A 16,462-nucleotide genomic window follows, 5' to 3' on the forward strand; every position below is an offset into this window, starting at 1 on the left:
TATGCTGCATGGTGCTCAGGTACCAGTTCACTGTGATCCTCCCAGCACAGAATGTGAAAGAGCTGCATAAAAGCAGAAAGGTGTGTCTGGGATTTCAGACCCTAAAGGCTGTGACACACTGAAAGCACCACTATGCAAGTGTCATCAAGAGAAAATAAAGAGATGAAAAGGGATTACCTTTCATTTAGTTGTTTTCCAGAAAGGGAGAACAATACAACGTCTAGATCTCTCTCTGTCTTACTCTGTATGTTACTGCATCACCATCATAAAATGACCCTGGTATGTGATGACTGATAATACTTCCAATGAAGCACATATCTACAGTATAATGCTCTCTTATATTGAATTAGAATATGATTATAACAATGGCATTATAGCTATTAACACGCAGTATTCATGCAATCTCATAAAACCTTTTATAGCGACTGATAAGGTCAAGTAGCCTATCTATTACTTCATAATTGCTGGTCACAGACGTTTCCTTTTGGCCAGGATCATAGTGTATTATAATTATCATTGTTGTAAATAGTAAGTAAGGGATAATGAATGGCTCCGCGGGGATTGACGGTACATAACAGACCGACGGCCTGATATCTCCCCGAGGCGCCTTATTACCCGGCTACTAAATAAAATTAATAATTTGACTCAAAACTAAGAACAAAACAAAGTATTTCCTTGTTTACAGACGGCTGGAAGTATTTCACAAGTGTTGTGCTGGGTGTCCTCCCAGCGCGACACGGTCACCTTGGAAAACAAGGAAGTGCTGATTAGATAGAATCCATTTTCTGATATAATGCATTATAAATACTGTACTGTATACATATATTTATAATGCATTATAATTTTATTAAATTATAATTATGTAGCAGCAAAATGTCTCAGAGCCTCTAGTGAAGACAAGAAGCCCCATATCTCCAAAAGAGTTCTCGTAGGGAGTTGATTTTAGTTGTATTTATTCATCTGCAAAAAAAATGCTTAGCAATAACTTTCTTCTCATGTGTTCATAAAGGTGTCTAACACCTCTCAGTTAGATGCAACCCAACTCCTCTGGGATACTTTGGGATACCAATCAAAGTTAGGGTAGGTGTGTAAGAGTCCTTGAACAAGACACAGAACCCCAAACTGCTCCTGATGAGCAGCTTGGTGCCAGCAACCTGTAGCCTGGCATGACCAGACAGACTCATCCACAACCTTTGTATGAATTATTCTGAGCAACACCAGGATAAGCAACCTCTCCTTCAGACAACAAGGGAACAGACATTAATACATCAATGAGGAGAATCAGAGAATATAAACTTTATGTAACAGTTAGCAAAGCAACAGACCATCATATCATCACATGATGAATGGAATCTATACATTATTGTTCTTTCTTGTTTGATTGACCAATTGATTAATTGAATACTTTAATAGTCAAACAAGTAACAGCATAACAACATTAAATGGGAAGACCACCCATTTTCAATATTGAACTATGTCATTAATATACCTTAGAGGAGTTGTGTGGAAATAGAAAAAAAGTCTAGGCAACACAGCCACACAACTCCTCTAAGGTATATTCATGACATAGTTCAATATTGAAAATGGGTGGTCTTCCCCTTTAAGGCAGAAAGGATAACACAAATAAGTCATGGGCACTTCAAGAACACCCACAAATATAAAAACAAGACAATGGAAAACAATACCCAGCAGCATAGAAAAATGCATACATTTGGTTCAAAATAAGCTAAACCGAGACAAGATCACTATTTTTTTTTCGTCTCGTAAATAAATATATAGATTACTAGTTTGTAGTTCTCCATATCACCACATTTAAAAGCATGTTTCTTCCTACAAAGCAGCCTCTCTTCTTTATTAAACCAGGGCTTGCTGTTGTTGGAAATAGTCACGGTTCTTATGGGACTTGAATGGGACTTGTTTCCACTGTGGTTCTGTAATTGATTATGTTAACAGTGCAATATAGGGCTGTCATGGTCATGAAATATTACTTGACAATTAAATGACAATAAAGGGGCGGCATAGTTCAGGGGTAGAGGAATCGTCATTAGAGCATGAAGGGTTCCCGAAGGGTTCCTGAGTTAATGTCGAAGTGTCCTTGAGCAAGACTCTGAACCCCTAACTGCTCCTGATGAGCAGGTTGGTGCCTTGCATGGTTTCCTCTGCCATCGCTGTATGAATGTGTGTGTGAATGGGTGAATGTAATAAACAATCTATAAAACAAAGTGCTATATCAATGCACCATTTACCATTTATGTAACAATTACATTATTTAACTTTGGCTTTGAACATAATGTAATAAAAAATATATAAAATGCTGTTTGGTACAAAAGAATTGCACAGGGCAGATCATGAAAAACAACTTAAAATGTATAAAGAAATGTCTAACAAGATCAGGCTAGAGTTCTCAACGGGCCTGAAAATTAAGGCCTGGTCCTACTGGGCCCTAACTGGGCCGACCCGAGGCCCGGCCTGACTAATTAGCATACATTTTAGGCCCTAGCCGGCCCCGAAAACATTGGTGGGGTCAGGTAGAGACGGGTTAAAGAAGAATCTGAGAACTCTATCACAGAGTAAAAGTAATACAAAAATATATTTTATCTATTTTATCTTTTCATTAAGCCAGAGGCCCGGGCCGATTAATTAGCATACATTTTAGGCCGTACCCTACCCTAAATGTCGGGTCGGGTAAGATGGGGTTCGGGCATAAATTGAGAACTCTAGATCAGGCCAAGCATTTGCTCATTTAATAATTATCTGTACATTATACTGTATTCAAACTGTTTCACAAAACGTGGCATATTATTAGTGCAGTAAAAATATTTACATACCTTTTACACTTTAGAAAAGGTAGTCCAACAATTAATCTGCAAAGTAACTAATACCAACTAAAGCCAATAATTGTTACCCGTTTCCTATCCGCTTGGTGCTTTGTGGCACATAAGGCCTTCACGGAACATGAAGAAATATTAGACCAAGGCACTCTTGTGGAGAATACGTTAAAAAGTCTTTATCAATTATTGTCTAGTGCAGGGCTACTCAACCTAAGATGGCTCAGGGGCCACTCAGCAAAATACAAAAAGTCCAAGGGCCACAAGCTAAAAATGACCGTCCTATATTGGACGTTAAGACAATGAATTTGTAACAAACTACAGTACATGAGTAGTAAAATCGAGGAAACACAGAAAACAGACACATTTCCATCTATAAGGCCAAACCTCATTGTACACAAATATTGTCATGGAATATAAATTATGAAATGATGTTTCTTCTTTTGGAACAAAGAAAATAGCCTTGTCTAGCCTTGTATAAAACAAGACAACATAGTTTCCTAGTGATCTTTCAGAACATGGCGGGCTGCATAGACATGCTGCAGGGAGATGCGCAGGTTGAATAGCCCTGGTCTAACGCATAGAAGAAAAATAAAAAAAACACCTAAGCGTTGGGTAAACAGTGCCTTCTTTAGGGTTAGTAAGAAACAAAACACTTCCACTTCTCCAGGTCACTTCACACCATGATGTCATCCTGCTTCTTTTCTAATTGTAGGGGAATAAAAAGTACAAGATTTGTCTTTGAGATGTAGTGGAGTAATATAAAGTACTGAACAATGTAAATACCCAAGTAAAGTAAAAGTAAATGTACTTCCAACTACAGATTAAAATACTCTTACTTGTATAATTTATTCAGAAAGTTACTGAAGTAAATGTAACACAGTAAATGCAATTCCACATCAAGACAAACTCCAACATTAATCTGCTATTAGTCATGTACAGTAATGGTGTTGAATGTGTCCAGCTAAACCTTATTGACATTTTAGGTTTACTGTACATATCTGATCTATTTCTGAAATTGTACTGATGTCACCTTTAGTATATAATTCCACAGCACAGGTCTAAGCCTCATTTCTTACAGGATGATGGTATACCTGCTGGGCCTTGGGCCTGACGCACCTCCAACGGTGCCGATGGAGGACTGTGCATGGCAGGGTCGTCCACTACCCTGAGCCAGGCCTAAACCTGACCGCATACCATAAAAGGAGTTGTGCTGCAGGGTCTTCAGCTGGGGACCACCGCTCACTGATGTTTCGCCCCTTAACCCAGAACATCTCCTGGTGGCGGGGCAGTGTACAGGAATTAACCCAGAACATCTCCTGGTGGCGGGGCAGTGTACAGGACTTAACCCAGAACATCTCCTGGTGGCGGGGCAGTGTACAGGGATGTCTCCCTGACACTCCCTGCAGCACAACTTATTTTGATGTTCCCCCCCAAGTCTTCTGGTCGCCTCAGCTAGAGCCAGTGGCTTGCCTTCTCTGCTTCCTCAGAGAGTTCCTTGGTGGCTTTGCTCAGTCTGGCTCAGGGGCATAGTTCTGCCGATTTAAAATGACTCCAATACGGAAGTAAAACCCCCTATGATTGGCCAATTAGTTGCGCTGTTTTCCCCCTGGCTGGTTGCAAAAAGAATTGTTCTCCATTGAGAACAATTGGCTGCCAACGTGACCGTTGGCAGCCAATAGCATCCTCTGGTGCCTTTACAATCTATAATGGCAACACCCATGCCAAGGACCCATAATGTGTCATTTGCGCTGCATAGAAACCAATGGCTTCGCTTTGTCCATATCTTTTATACAGTCTATGGTCTGGCTCCCAGTAGCCCCACGTCTTTGAATAATCATAGACTAAACTGGCAATTCTTAATTCCTATTTTCTTTTTTGTTAATAAACACATTATAGGTATGGTTATTATAATCTTAATTCACAGTAGGATGTTAATAGATTAATGTCACATGCTGCTGTGTATATGAGCTGTTTTACATATATGGATGTTCATGAATAAAGCAGAATAAACACTTACACTGCAGCATCTTCTCTCCTGATTGGTCAATCCCTGGGGGTGGAGGAGAGACAAAGTCAGGTCTGCATATTATATTTAATGATATAAACCAGTGGTTCTCAAAGTATGGGTCGCGACCCAAAGTGGGGTCATGGGCAGGTGTCGTTGGCACTATATACCTATATCGTGCTATTTAGCAGGAATTATGTTTGTTTGGGGTGTTTTTCTTTTTTTCTTTTCTTTTTTTGAAATGCTCGGAAACTAATGGATGCTTAAGGGTCCATTTTCGGTTCCATTTGTACCCTCAGACCGGTGTAAAAAGATGGGGGTGGGGGTTGTGGTATAGAAAAAGTTTGAGAACGCCTGCTATAAACAATAATGATTTTACACCATTAAACAATACTACACAGCATCACAGTATGATGTCCCTACTCTGAAATAGAATATACATTCTCTGTGGCAGCAAGCATCTCCATACCTGAGAGTCTCCAGTGGTAGAGCAGAGAGAAGCTCCACTCCACCTCCTAGAGGATTGGAGGTCAAATCCAACACTTTCAGATGAGAGTTGGACCTCAGAGCTGAGACCAGATGAGAACAGCCTTCCTTTGAGATCCTGCACCCTGAAAGCCTACACACACACACACACACACACACACACACAAACACACACACACACACACACACACACACACACACACACACACACACACACACACACACACACACACACACACACAGTGTGATGATACAATGTTAACTTTAAAGCTGAATAAATACAAGATCTAATGTACTGTAAATCTACCTGCACATCATTGTCCAAGGCACAGCAATGTCCAAATCAGAATATCAAGGCTCAACTATAATCATAAATACAAATAACTGATCTACAAGCTCACGGCCATTTTGGAAAATGTGTGATGCTTTTATTAATACTTTTAGAATGTTCACCTATGACATACTAAATAGAAATGTCAAGTTGTAAGTCTGTTAAAATAGTTTCTAGGGTGTAGAATGTATCTCAAGGTATGATATAATAAATACAAAACTAATAACATTGTGTATAGTTGTATTGTAATAATAATGTTTGGTTGTTGCAGAATCCCAAGGGACTATCTCTCACCCCAGGATACCATTTGGGAACCACAGTTTTACATTAATGTGCTGTTTTTATATATTTGTATATACCTCGTCCACACAGAGACAAAACATAGTTTTAAGATTTAAAAGTATTGGCATATTGATTCACGGCCAAGTCTAACCCTTCAAAACGTGTGAATTGTAATGTTGATGTAATGCCATACAGGAGGAAAGCCTTGTTGCTGAGTGCAGCTGGTCACTGATCATTGTAGCTCCATGGCCCTCACTGGCTGTGGACTGAAACTGACATGAACTAACTGCTGTTACACATAGTGACTATTAGGGTTTTAAACTATCAGTTGTACATACAACTGATGACACAATTGACACATGGAGCTTATCTATCGAAACGACAGACCAGTAAAAATGTATTTATACTCTTGATGCACCCTCTCTCTTCACAAAAAGAATCACAGACACAGAATGTAAATGGTCAGGTGTTGTACAGGACCAGGACTACTGACCTGAGAGTCTCCAGTATACAGTCTGGACTCCCCAGTCCTTCACAGAGTGTTTTCACTCCAGAATCCTGCAGGTCGTTGTTGCTGAGATCCATTTCCTTTAAAGTAGAGGAGTTGGAGAGAACTGATGCTAACTCCTCACAGCATCTCTCTGACAGGTTACAGCCACTCAGCCTGGAGAAACAAACGTTTGTGGATGGAATCAATATGTTTGCATTTTGTTTAAAGAAAAAAGAAAAAAATTAATTACCGGTAGTAATTAATAATATCTTATATTATCAATATTGTTCATCATTATTTTATCTTTATGTTGTCATTCCCATTCCATAAAAATCTTTGCAATTCCATCTGTCAGCAAAATAAATAGTGATTTATTTTTATAACTCTGTTGCGCATGAGCGCGCGCGCACACACACACACACACACACACACACACACACACACACACACACACACACACACACACACACACACACAGTTTAGATTAGTCTATGTTTCGCCAAGGTGATTTGGAACACTTACACTGCTCTACTGGAGGCTTTGACCAGTGGCAGCAGCCCCAGAAGAGCCTTCTCTGAAGCTTGGTATTCCTTCAGGTCAAACACATCCAGATCCTTTCCAGATGACAGCAACATGGCAGCTATAGTTGACCACTGAGCAGGAGAGAGTTTCTCTGTGGAGAGACGTCCTGAACTCAGGGACAGTTGGATCTCCTCCTCTAGAGAATGATCATTGAGCTCATTCAGACAGTTGAACAGATTGATGATTCTCTCTAGAGAGGGATTCTGTCTGATCTTCTTCTTGATGTACTCGACTGTTTCCTGATTGGTCTGACTGCTACTTCCTGTCTCTCCCAACAGAATGATGCTCTCTGGAGATGGATTCTCACTGACCTCGACTGTTTCCTGATTGGCCTGTGATCTACTTCCTGTCTGTCCCAACAGTCTTTGTAAGAGACTCTGATTGGTCTCCAATGAGAGGCCCAGCAGGAAACGGAGGAACAAGTCCCAGTGTCCATCTTCACTCTGTGAGGCCATGTCTACAGCACTCTGGTAGAGGTGTTTGGTCTTAGATTTGCCTCTAAATAGCTTGGACCACGTGGAGGTTGACAGTAGGTTGACACCATCTTTGTTGAATTTGACAAAGACATAAAGAGCGGCGAGAAACTCCTGAACACTCAAATGAACAAAGCAGAACACCTCTTCCTTGGCCCATCCACCCTTCACCTCTCTAAACATCTGGGTGCACACTCCTGAGTACACAGCTGCATCTCTGATATTAATGCAACACTCTTTCAGGTCTTCTTCATAGAAGATCAGGTTGCCTTTCTTCAGCTGTTCAAAAGCCAGTTTTCCCAGATACAGAATGACCTTACTCCAATCCCAGTCAGCATGTGTCTGATCTCTTTCATGATACTTCACATTGGTCTGTTCAGACTGAACATCCATGAAACGGAGGTACATCTCAGTCAGTTTCTTTGGCAGTGATATTTTCTCCACTTTTTTCAACATGTTCTCCAGTACTGAAGCAATGATCGAACAGAACACTGGGATGTGACACATGATGTGGAGGCTTCGTGATGTTTTGATGTGTGAGGTGACTGTTCTGGCCTGGTTCTCATCATCACTGAATCTCTTCATGAAGTATTGATCCTTTTGGGGGTCCGTGAACCCTGAGACCGCTGTCATCCTGTCAACATAATCTCTGGGGATCCGATCTGCTGCTGCAGGTCGTGTGGTTATCCAGATGCGAGCAGAGGGAAGCAGGTGACCACTGATGAGGTTTGCCAGTAACACGTCCACTGATGTTGGCTGTGTTTCATCAGTCCAGATGTTATTTACCTGGAACTGTAGAGAAAACCGAAACTCATCTAGACCATCAAAGATGAACAGAACTTTGGAACTGTTGAAGCTGGAGATTCCTGCTTCCTTGATTTCACCAAAAAGGTGATGAATTAGTTCCACCAGGCTATAAGTCTTCTTCATTATCAAATTCAGCTCTCGGAAAGTGAAAGGAAATACAAAGTCGATATCCTGGTTGGCTTTGTCTTCTGCCCAGTCCAGAGCGTACTTCTGAGTTAAGACTGTTTTACCGATGCCAGAAACTCCCTTTGTCATCACTGTTCTGATAGGTTTATTTTGTCCGGGTAAAGGCTTAAAGATGTCTTCTATTTTGATTGGTATTTCTAGTCTGGCTGGTTTCCTTTCAATCTGTCTGATCTCATGTTCTTTATTGACCTGTCCACTGTCTCCCTCTGTGATGTAGAGCTCTGTGTAGATCTTGTTCAGAAGTGTTCTTGGTCCTTCTTTTGTCCACTCCAACAAACACTCAAATTTCTCCCTCAGAATAGACTTGAGTCGTTGACACACAGGATCAGGAGTTTCTAAATGACCAAAGAACAGAGCATGTTATGGTAGATGTGATCCTCCAATGAGAGGTCTTGGTCATTCTAATGTTTCTGCTGCTGTAGCCGCTGCGCTATGGAAAAGCAGTTTGATCTCAGATTATCTAAATTATTGACAAGGATTAATCACTCAAGATGTACATAATTTGTCATACTACGAACAACGCAAATAATGCGATCTACCAGCTCACAACTCATCGCCGAGTTATGTAAAAAGTATTCTGTTTCATTAATTAACCACTGAAACCTATACAATGTCTCACACAGCAAAAACCTAGCTGATATACAAGCTCATAACATGTCATGTTGCAACACCTTGTGAGCTCATAGACTTTTCCTATCTTTTCCTTTTTAGCTGTCGAGCGTAGCTAGACTGCTCAAACACAGCATTTTGAAATCAGTCCTGCAGTCACGTGATCAGTAAGCGTTTGGAAATTCAGACTTTAACTCCTCAGGCTGGCGGAGCTAGGCTGACATCACCCCCCCCCTCCACAGACCATCATTTCGACAACGGATCTTCAGGATTGTAAGGGTTGGGTTTGGGTGTCGAAAAGATGAGACATAGAAACAGCGAAACGCTCCCGGCATGGATGTGTATTTGTCACTGCCTGCATTTGTTTTGGCTGAATCTTTTTACGAGCGGATGCTGAGAGATGGAAAAGGTAGGCTACTTTACCTAAGTGAAAGTACTGTGTTACAAGTAAAACAAGGGCTGTGTTTGCATGTGTAACTTTTTAAGTAAAACTACTCTGTTACAAGTAGATGTTCCCGGGACTTTATAGCCCCTCTCGCGACCCTTGTTACTTTTTTTATATTCAGTCTTCAGAATATTAAAAAAGTAACAAGGGTCGCGAGAGGGGCTAGGGACTTTATTATCATCATTTTGTCTTGTTGTAATGTTGGGTTTACACAAAAAGTGTAAATCAAGGAATATATCGTGAGTGTCTGTTTTTTTTTAGTTACCAGCTGCTTTTTGTTTTTCTGGCAGTTTGTTTTATTTATAAGTAAATGGAAAACAGTCAGTTGAATGTGAAACATTGACAGACAATTGTCGGGTGATTGGAATGGAGCGATTCTTTTTGTTATGCTAAGAAAAAGATAAGCGAGACAGCTTAATATTGAAATATTCGGTTCTAGTTTTAATTAACAACCTATGTGTTTTGGAAAATATAGACACAATTTGTGCCAAAAATAAATGTGAAACCAATGAGACATCATAGCTAAATTAATAACATAATGATAAATAGACAAGTAGTAACAAAAGAGAAACATCCTGTACATACCATGTTCCGGTGGATCACTGTCTGGTGATGGAAAAACTCTTAGTCGATATTCTATCTCACACACACACGCACGCACGCACGCACGCACGCACACACACACACACACACACACACACACACACACACACACACACACACACACACACACACACACACACACACACACACACACAATTAATTCAGTCTACATAGAATGTGAAAGTAATAGTATTACAATGGAATTGCACATCGTCTGACTATATAACAGTAAAGTAGGGCATTTTTTTTAAATCAGTAAAAAGATTATTCTGTTTTGTTCCAGTTTGTTTTAATTTTCTAAGAGTGCGAGGTTGTGCAAGGTTGCTGAGTGTGACAACACACAAACACGAAGTCTACCTGGTGCGTACCACGTGCAGGGCTCCAGACTAACTTTTTCACAGGTAGCACTGGTGCCCTACCTTTTCATTAGGTAGCGCCACCAGAAATTAGGTAGCACCATCTTTTTCTTTTATAGCGTGGTATTAATACATAGCCTTATCATGCTGATGATAGTTGTTCATTTCCATACCATAGGTTTGCCTTGATGTAAAGATTGACAATGACCCAAACTTGATATTTTACTAAATATTTTAATCTGAACTTTAGTTTTCTCTGCACGAGCAGTAGTTGACAAAATAGGTCAGCATTAAGGCTGTGTGATATTAGGAAAGCCTTCGATATTCGATAACATTGTTGAATGCCGCGATAATGATATATCTCATGATAAGTACAAAAATACGTAGTTTTAATGTATTTTTGCTTCACGTTAATATTTGCAAACTAAAGACATTAATTCAAGAAAAAATAACAAATATCTAGTTTAACAAAGGCAATATAATACCTAGAACTTTGACTTTCAACTTGCACAACGTAGACTAAATGCAATAATAATATTAGGCCTGCTGCCATTCAGGATGGAAAAATAAAACCGTCCTTATGGTTTTGGAGTGAGATATTGGGAAGTAGGCTGCTTGATCAACAGAAAACGTTCACTTGGACACACGCACACACGCACGCACGCACGCACGCACACTAACACAGAACACACACGCTTTAGACAGAAAAGTTTACAGGTGCCGTTAATTTCAGCTAATTGTCTATGAAGTGAAAATGCTTGGGCACAGAGGAACTTAACAAGCCACAGCTGTTTTCAACCCCAATGCGCATGTAACAGAAGGTTAATGTAAACATCCACGAGCGATTGCTAATCAATAGCTAATCTAATAGCAAACAACCCACATCCCCGTGGATTATAGATTATCCAGTTCGAGATGACAACAGAAAAAGCATGGTTATACAAAGAAAGGTTAGTATATATTTGAGATATATCCAAGGTGATCGAGAGAGAGAGAATCTGTCTGTCTGTCTGTCTGTCTGTCTGTCTGTCTGTCTGTCTGACTACTAGGAGTCCACCCCGCACCGACGCTAGCGTGTGCGTGTGTGTGTGTGACTGTGTGTGAGTGAGAGAGAGAGAGAGGAGGAAGGGGAGGGGAGGGGGCCAGGGGAAGGAGCAAAGGCACTTTGCAGGCAGGGAGAGAGAGAGGGGAGCGGGTGCGAGAGAGCAGAGAGGCGATCCTCGATCAAGGATTGTTTTTCTTTTCTTTTTCACCCATCCTCCAAGTCACACCGGTGCGACCTGGTTACATTTTAACTCGCACTTTATGAAATTGGGTCTCTCTCACCCTGGAGCCCTGCCCACGCGCGTGACCCACACTGACTCAGGAAAAGTGAAGTGTGGGGGGCACGGTGGGGCAGTGGTTAGCGCTTCGCCTCACAGCTAGAAGGTCCTGGGTTCGATTCCCGCCAGGGGAAGCTGTGGGCGCTGGTGGTGTGTTCCTCCCTCCGCGTCATCAGCGCCCACAGCCCACACCCTAGGTGGGGTTGGCGATAGGGCCTTTTGTGTGGAGTTTGCATGTTCTACCCGTGTCTCCTAGGGTAGATGCCCTCACAAAAACATGCAGTAGTCCTGGTTTCTATACTACCTCCCCCTAGCCAGCCAGGTGCTCCCCAATTCCCCTGGCGCGGCAGGGGGAGAGCGAGGGAACCAGGACTACAGTTTAGGTAGTTGCACCGGGTGAGAAAATGGATTGCAAAAAACGTGGGATAAAAATATAAAAAAAGAAAAAGGAAAAGTGAAGTGACTGACTCTCTAAATTATAATGTAGGATGGGACCAAATTTGTGGCACTACCCCTATAGTGGAGTATCCATGCACATCACAAACCTTTGAAACATATTGGATCAATACTTAGGTTCCTTATTTTTAATGATCCTGTGAACCTAATCTCTGTTTCAGTTGGGAGGAGATGAGTTCTGGGGTGGAGATTGTGGATCAACCAAACCAATTCATTTTGGGAGGTCTAAAATCTATTTTTGTCACTGTATGGATGTATTGGATGTCATTGTACCATGATGTTGAGGCATAATCAAAATGACACTGAATAAGTGCCACTGACAAAACTTTCATTGCTCCTTTATCTATGAAAGTTGATATTCTGGCCAAAAGAATGTGCCCTTTGGTTGACCTTGGAGATAACTCTTAGAGCCATACCTTCTCCAGATGATTTATTACCTAGAATACAACCCAACAAGTGTCTTTTACCCCTACTGTAGGTCACTTTAAATCAGATGTATCAACTATGGTCAATCTAAATTGTTTTAATTGATGTTGATAAATCATGTGATGACATTTTCTCTTAATCGTGTTATTTTGTTCATTTACATATTCTGTATTCCTTTTTCTTTTCATATTGTTGTTGTGTTTTGTGGTGTTGTTCTCGACATTGAAAGAGAGGGTCCCAGCCCTCCGTGTGTTTTCAGAGAATTAAATAAAGGTTGAAATGAAAAGTTAATTATTTTATTATTATTATTATTATTATTATTACCCTTATAAGGTTCAACTGCTTAAATCAAGATCTGAAACTCACTCACCTGCAGGATCACGCTCACGCTTGGAATAAGGTGATGAAAACATCTTCCTTATACGATCTGAGAAGAAATTCAAACACAGTGACAACATGGCATGACATGACATGACATGACATGACATGACATGACATGACATGACATACAGTAATATTAGCTGTGTTCGGAGGCACAGCTAGTCTACCTCCACATATAAAACAATGGGCCTCATTCACCAACGGTTCTTACAAAGAAATCTTTTCTTAGACCCACTTAGGACGTTTTTAAGAGGATTTTAGCACCAATGTTTTCTTATCTGTTCTTAACCGAAATGCCGCCACAGCCCGAGGAAACCGAAATAACGCAGCTGTTTCTCTCTGCCAGACTAGAGGAACACAATATTTAATATGCTTTAATCACTGTAAAACAATTAAAAGTATAATCACGATCCGCCATTTTGAAACGCATTACTTCCTTTGTTTACGCTGAAAGGCAGCTCGCATGACATGGACGCATGGATTAACATGAGGACTGTTGTTTTCGAGAGCTGATCACGGCACGATCGAAGAACGTTCGCGGTCCGTGAATCGTTGTGCACGGTAATCACGCACGCGCCCACGTTAAAAGGTAAGGACTTTGTGGTGGACAACCCCGAAAGTCGATGTTTTTAAATTGCGGTGAATGAGTTAAAGGAGTAGTTCACCCTCAAAATGACTTTTTTTTTCATTGATTACTCCAGGGGTTTTCAAAGTGGGTGACGGGGCACCCTGGGGTGCCACAACGGCAGTCCAGGGGTGACGGGGCACCCAGGGGTGCCTTGAGTTCATTTGATAATATTTGGAATTTATTTGGACACTTGAAAAAATATTTAGAATCATTTTAAACTTGTTTTTTAAAAAGTTATTTTCAGTCAGTTCTAACCAAAATGGCTATTATCTCAACGTTTTCCTCGCAACATAATCACTAAAACATCAAGGATGTTCACAATCACAACACCAGAGGCAGCTCCACTAATCATCATCAACGTAGATTTAACACTAAACAAGGCTCTAACTCGTTCTCCTGCTATACCATCAACATGTGGAACGTCCTTCCACAAGCCTTAAAGGAGAGCAAATCCCTAGCCTCCTTCAAAATTGGTATGAAAAGTCACCTTCAGACAGCTGCTACCCGTGACTTGTAAATAGACTAAGTGATATAGACTTAGACTTAGTGTTATGATGATTAGAACAGAACTGGGGTTCTTCCAAAGGTAATAAAAAGGGACCCGAACTCCGTGGATTCACATGGATATTATACAAGCATGCATATTACTTTCTGATCGCATGGATGGTGCCATTGTGGTGGTCAAAGCAACAGAGGCAAGTCAACCTTCCTTGCACCATCATAACATAAAAAAACAAAACAAAGGTTGTATGTTTGCATATTAAGGTTTAATGAGACGTGAAGCCCAACTCATATAACCTATTAATCTGTAGGCCACTGTGTGGCGGGGACACACAAGCAGTTCTCTTGCGCCCACTTTAACCTATTCACTTGTTTTGGCAAGCTCTGCATAAGTAGATAGATATTATTTAGTTAACTATAAAATCAGGAACAGATTCCATCTGTGATAAAGAGGAAATAAAGAATCCCAGTCAGCGCTAACATAAAATGGTGTAATTATCAGTTGGGTGTACATTGCACATACAGTATCTGCAAACACGCATGTGGCATTCATTATAATATGACCGAACAATTAATTAATTCAATTAATTGGCCGGTAAAATATAATCCTGCCCGCCAAAAATGCCTAGCGGAAACCCTGATCTACACTAACGCTACTCCTGAACATGAAATATGGATAACATGCTCATTTCAGCAAATGTATATTCATGTCTAGTGATGATATGTTGATTAATGTCAGAGAAATAATAAAATACATTCATACAATAAATAAAAATAATGTATAATTAAGTTAACTTTAGAAGTACTTTCACAGAAGTATTGATATGTTTGGAGTCTGGTGTTCCAACATCTTTAGTTTTGGTATTCTTGACTTCATTCTCTCAACTTTATGTGATTTCTCAAGGCCATAATGAAGAAGGTATAGTCAGCCTAGTGGCCGGGCATTAGTGATGGGCAATCCCGTTCATTTCAGTGAACGAATCATTTTGTTCACGTTCACGGTAATGATCCGTTCAAATGATTTGTTCAAATGATTCGTTCATAGTGCGATCGTCCCGTGAAAAACACAATCGCAGGAGCTTTTTTATTACGTCGCGAGTACAGCCCGCCGTTGCATCCTGTGCGCCGGCTGCCGGGGGCGTTCACACGAAAGTGTGAACGAAAGTGTGAACAAAAGTGTGAACAAAAGTGTGAACGACCCACTTTAGGGATTGAACAAATCGTTCACAAGTCTTGCTAATGATTCACTCATGAACGACACATCACTAGCTGGCATACGCCATTGACGCTCATGGGAGCCAAAACTGGAACCGGAAGTTGTGTGAAATGCATTGGGGTCCATGGCAGAAGGATGGCAGCCGGACCATGCTTGTAAATAAATTAATTCTGAACCATTGTGTCCTTTGTCAGGTAATCGGTTCAGGAATATAAAAGAAGACATATCACAGGTTGTTCGAATCAATTCAACTTGTTAATTACCTTGTGATTTCTGTGTGCAGAAATCAAACACAGGTGTGACTGCAGAGAGTGTCATGAAGTCGTGCCTTATATGGGGATTTGTGGGCGTCTCCTTATGGTAATAGGGATGCAAATTGGGATATGTGGGGCGTCTACCAATGATACAGTAATTGGGATAAACTGGCACACCCCTTCAAGTTATGAGCATTGGGATTCATGATAAGAACATAGTTACGAACAATTCTGCCTTCATAAGAACGTTTCATGAATCTGGCACGACTTCTCTTAGGAATTCACTTAGGAAGAAATTTAAGAAGAAAAGGTAGGACGTTTAGGCGAATGAGGTCCAATTTTTTTTTACTCAAATGTATGCATCTGGGGGTCCCGGGTCAGTGGAACAAAAATATTTTGAGATGGGGGTCCACAGCCAAATTCATATAATTTCAGGGGTCCTTGACATGAAATGAGCACAACTGATATAGTTTTTCAGAAAACTGTTATATTTAGAAGACATTCTTTAGAATCAGCCTCAGGTCTTAATGGGTTAATTGCATGTCATTGCTGAGCAGTAACTCAGTAAGCATGTTGTATGTTATGTGGAACTGCAAATCTGATGAGAAACTTACTGCGATATCTCACCCCCAGCACCAAACCAAATGCAGCGATGAGAGCAACGATAAGGCCTCCAACAATGCCTCCCATGGGTGTAGGTTTGGGTGGAGGTTCTGAGGAGAGGTTTTATGATTTCTGTTAGGAGCCTAAACATGTCAAAAGGTCAACACTGCAGAACACAGTGATTTATGA

General features: G+C 40.7%; 1 protein-coding gene across 1 annotated transcript in view; it reads right to left on the reverse strand.

The window, feature by feature from the left end:
* Positions 1-1,600: 1,600 nt before the first annotated feature.
* LOC308280885 (protein NLRC3-like) overlaps positions 1,601-16,462 on the reverse strand; it is a 37,015-nt gene continuing 22,153 nt past the window's right edge. The window contains exons 3-10 of the mRNA XM_080755195.1: positions 16,285-16,383; positions 13,061-13,117; positions 10,113-10,163; positions 6,948-8,808; positions 6,429-6,599; positions 5,306-5,455; positions 4,849-4,881; positions 1,601-3,533 (exon numbers count right to left, since the gene is read on the reverse strand). Of these exons, the coding sequence (XP_080611321.1) occupies positions 4,875-4,881; positions 5,306-5,455; positions 6,429-6,599; positions 6,948-8,808; positions 10,113-10,163; positions 13,061-13,117; positions 16,285-16,383 (2,396 nt within the window). The 3' untranslated portion in view covers positions 1,601-3,533; positions 4,849-4,874. The remainder of the gene's footprint in view (positions 3,534-4,848; positions 4,882-5,305; positions 5,456-6,428; positions 6,600-6,947; positions 8,809-10,112; positions 10,164-13,060; positions 13,118-16,284; positions 16,384-16,462) is intronic.

This window comes from Nannobrachium achirus (genome assembly GCF_963921795.1).
Source record: "Nannobrachium achirus genome assembly, contig: SCAFFOLD_25_1, whole genome shotgun sequence".
NCBI lineage: Eukaryota > Metazoa > Chordata > Actinopteri > Myctophiformes > Myctophidae > Nannobrachium > Nannobrachium achirus.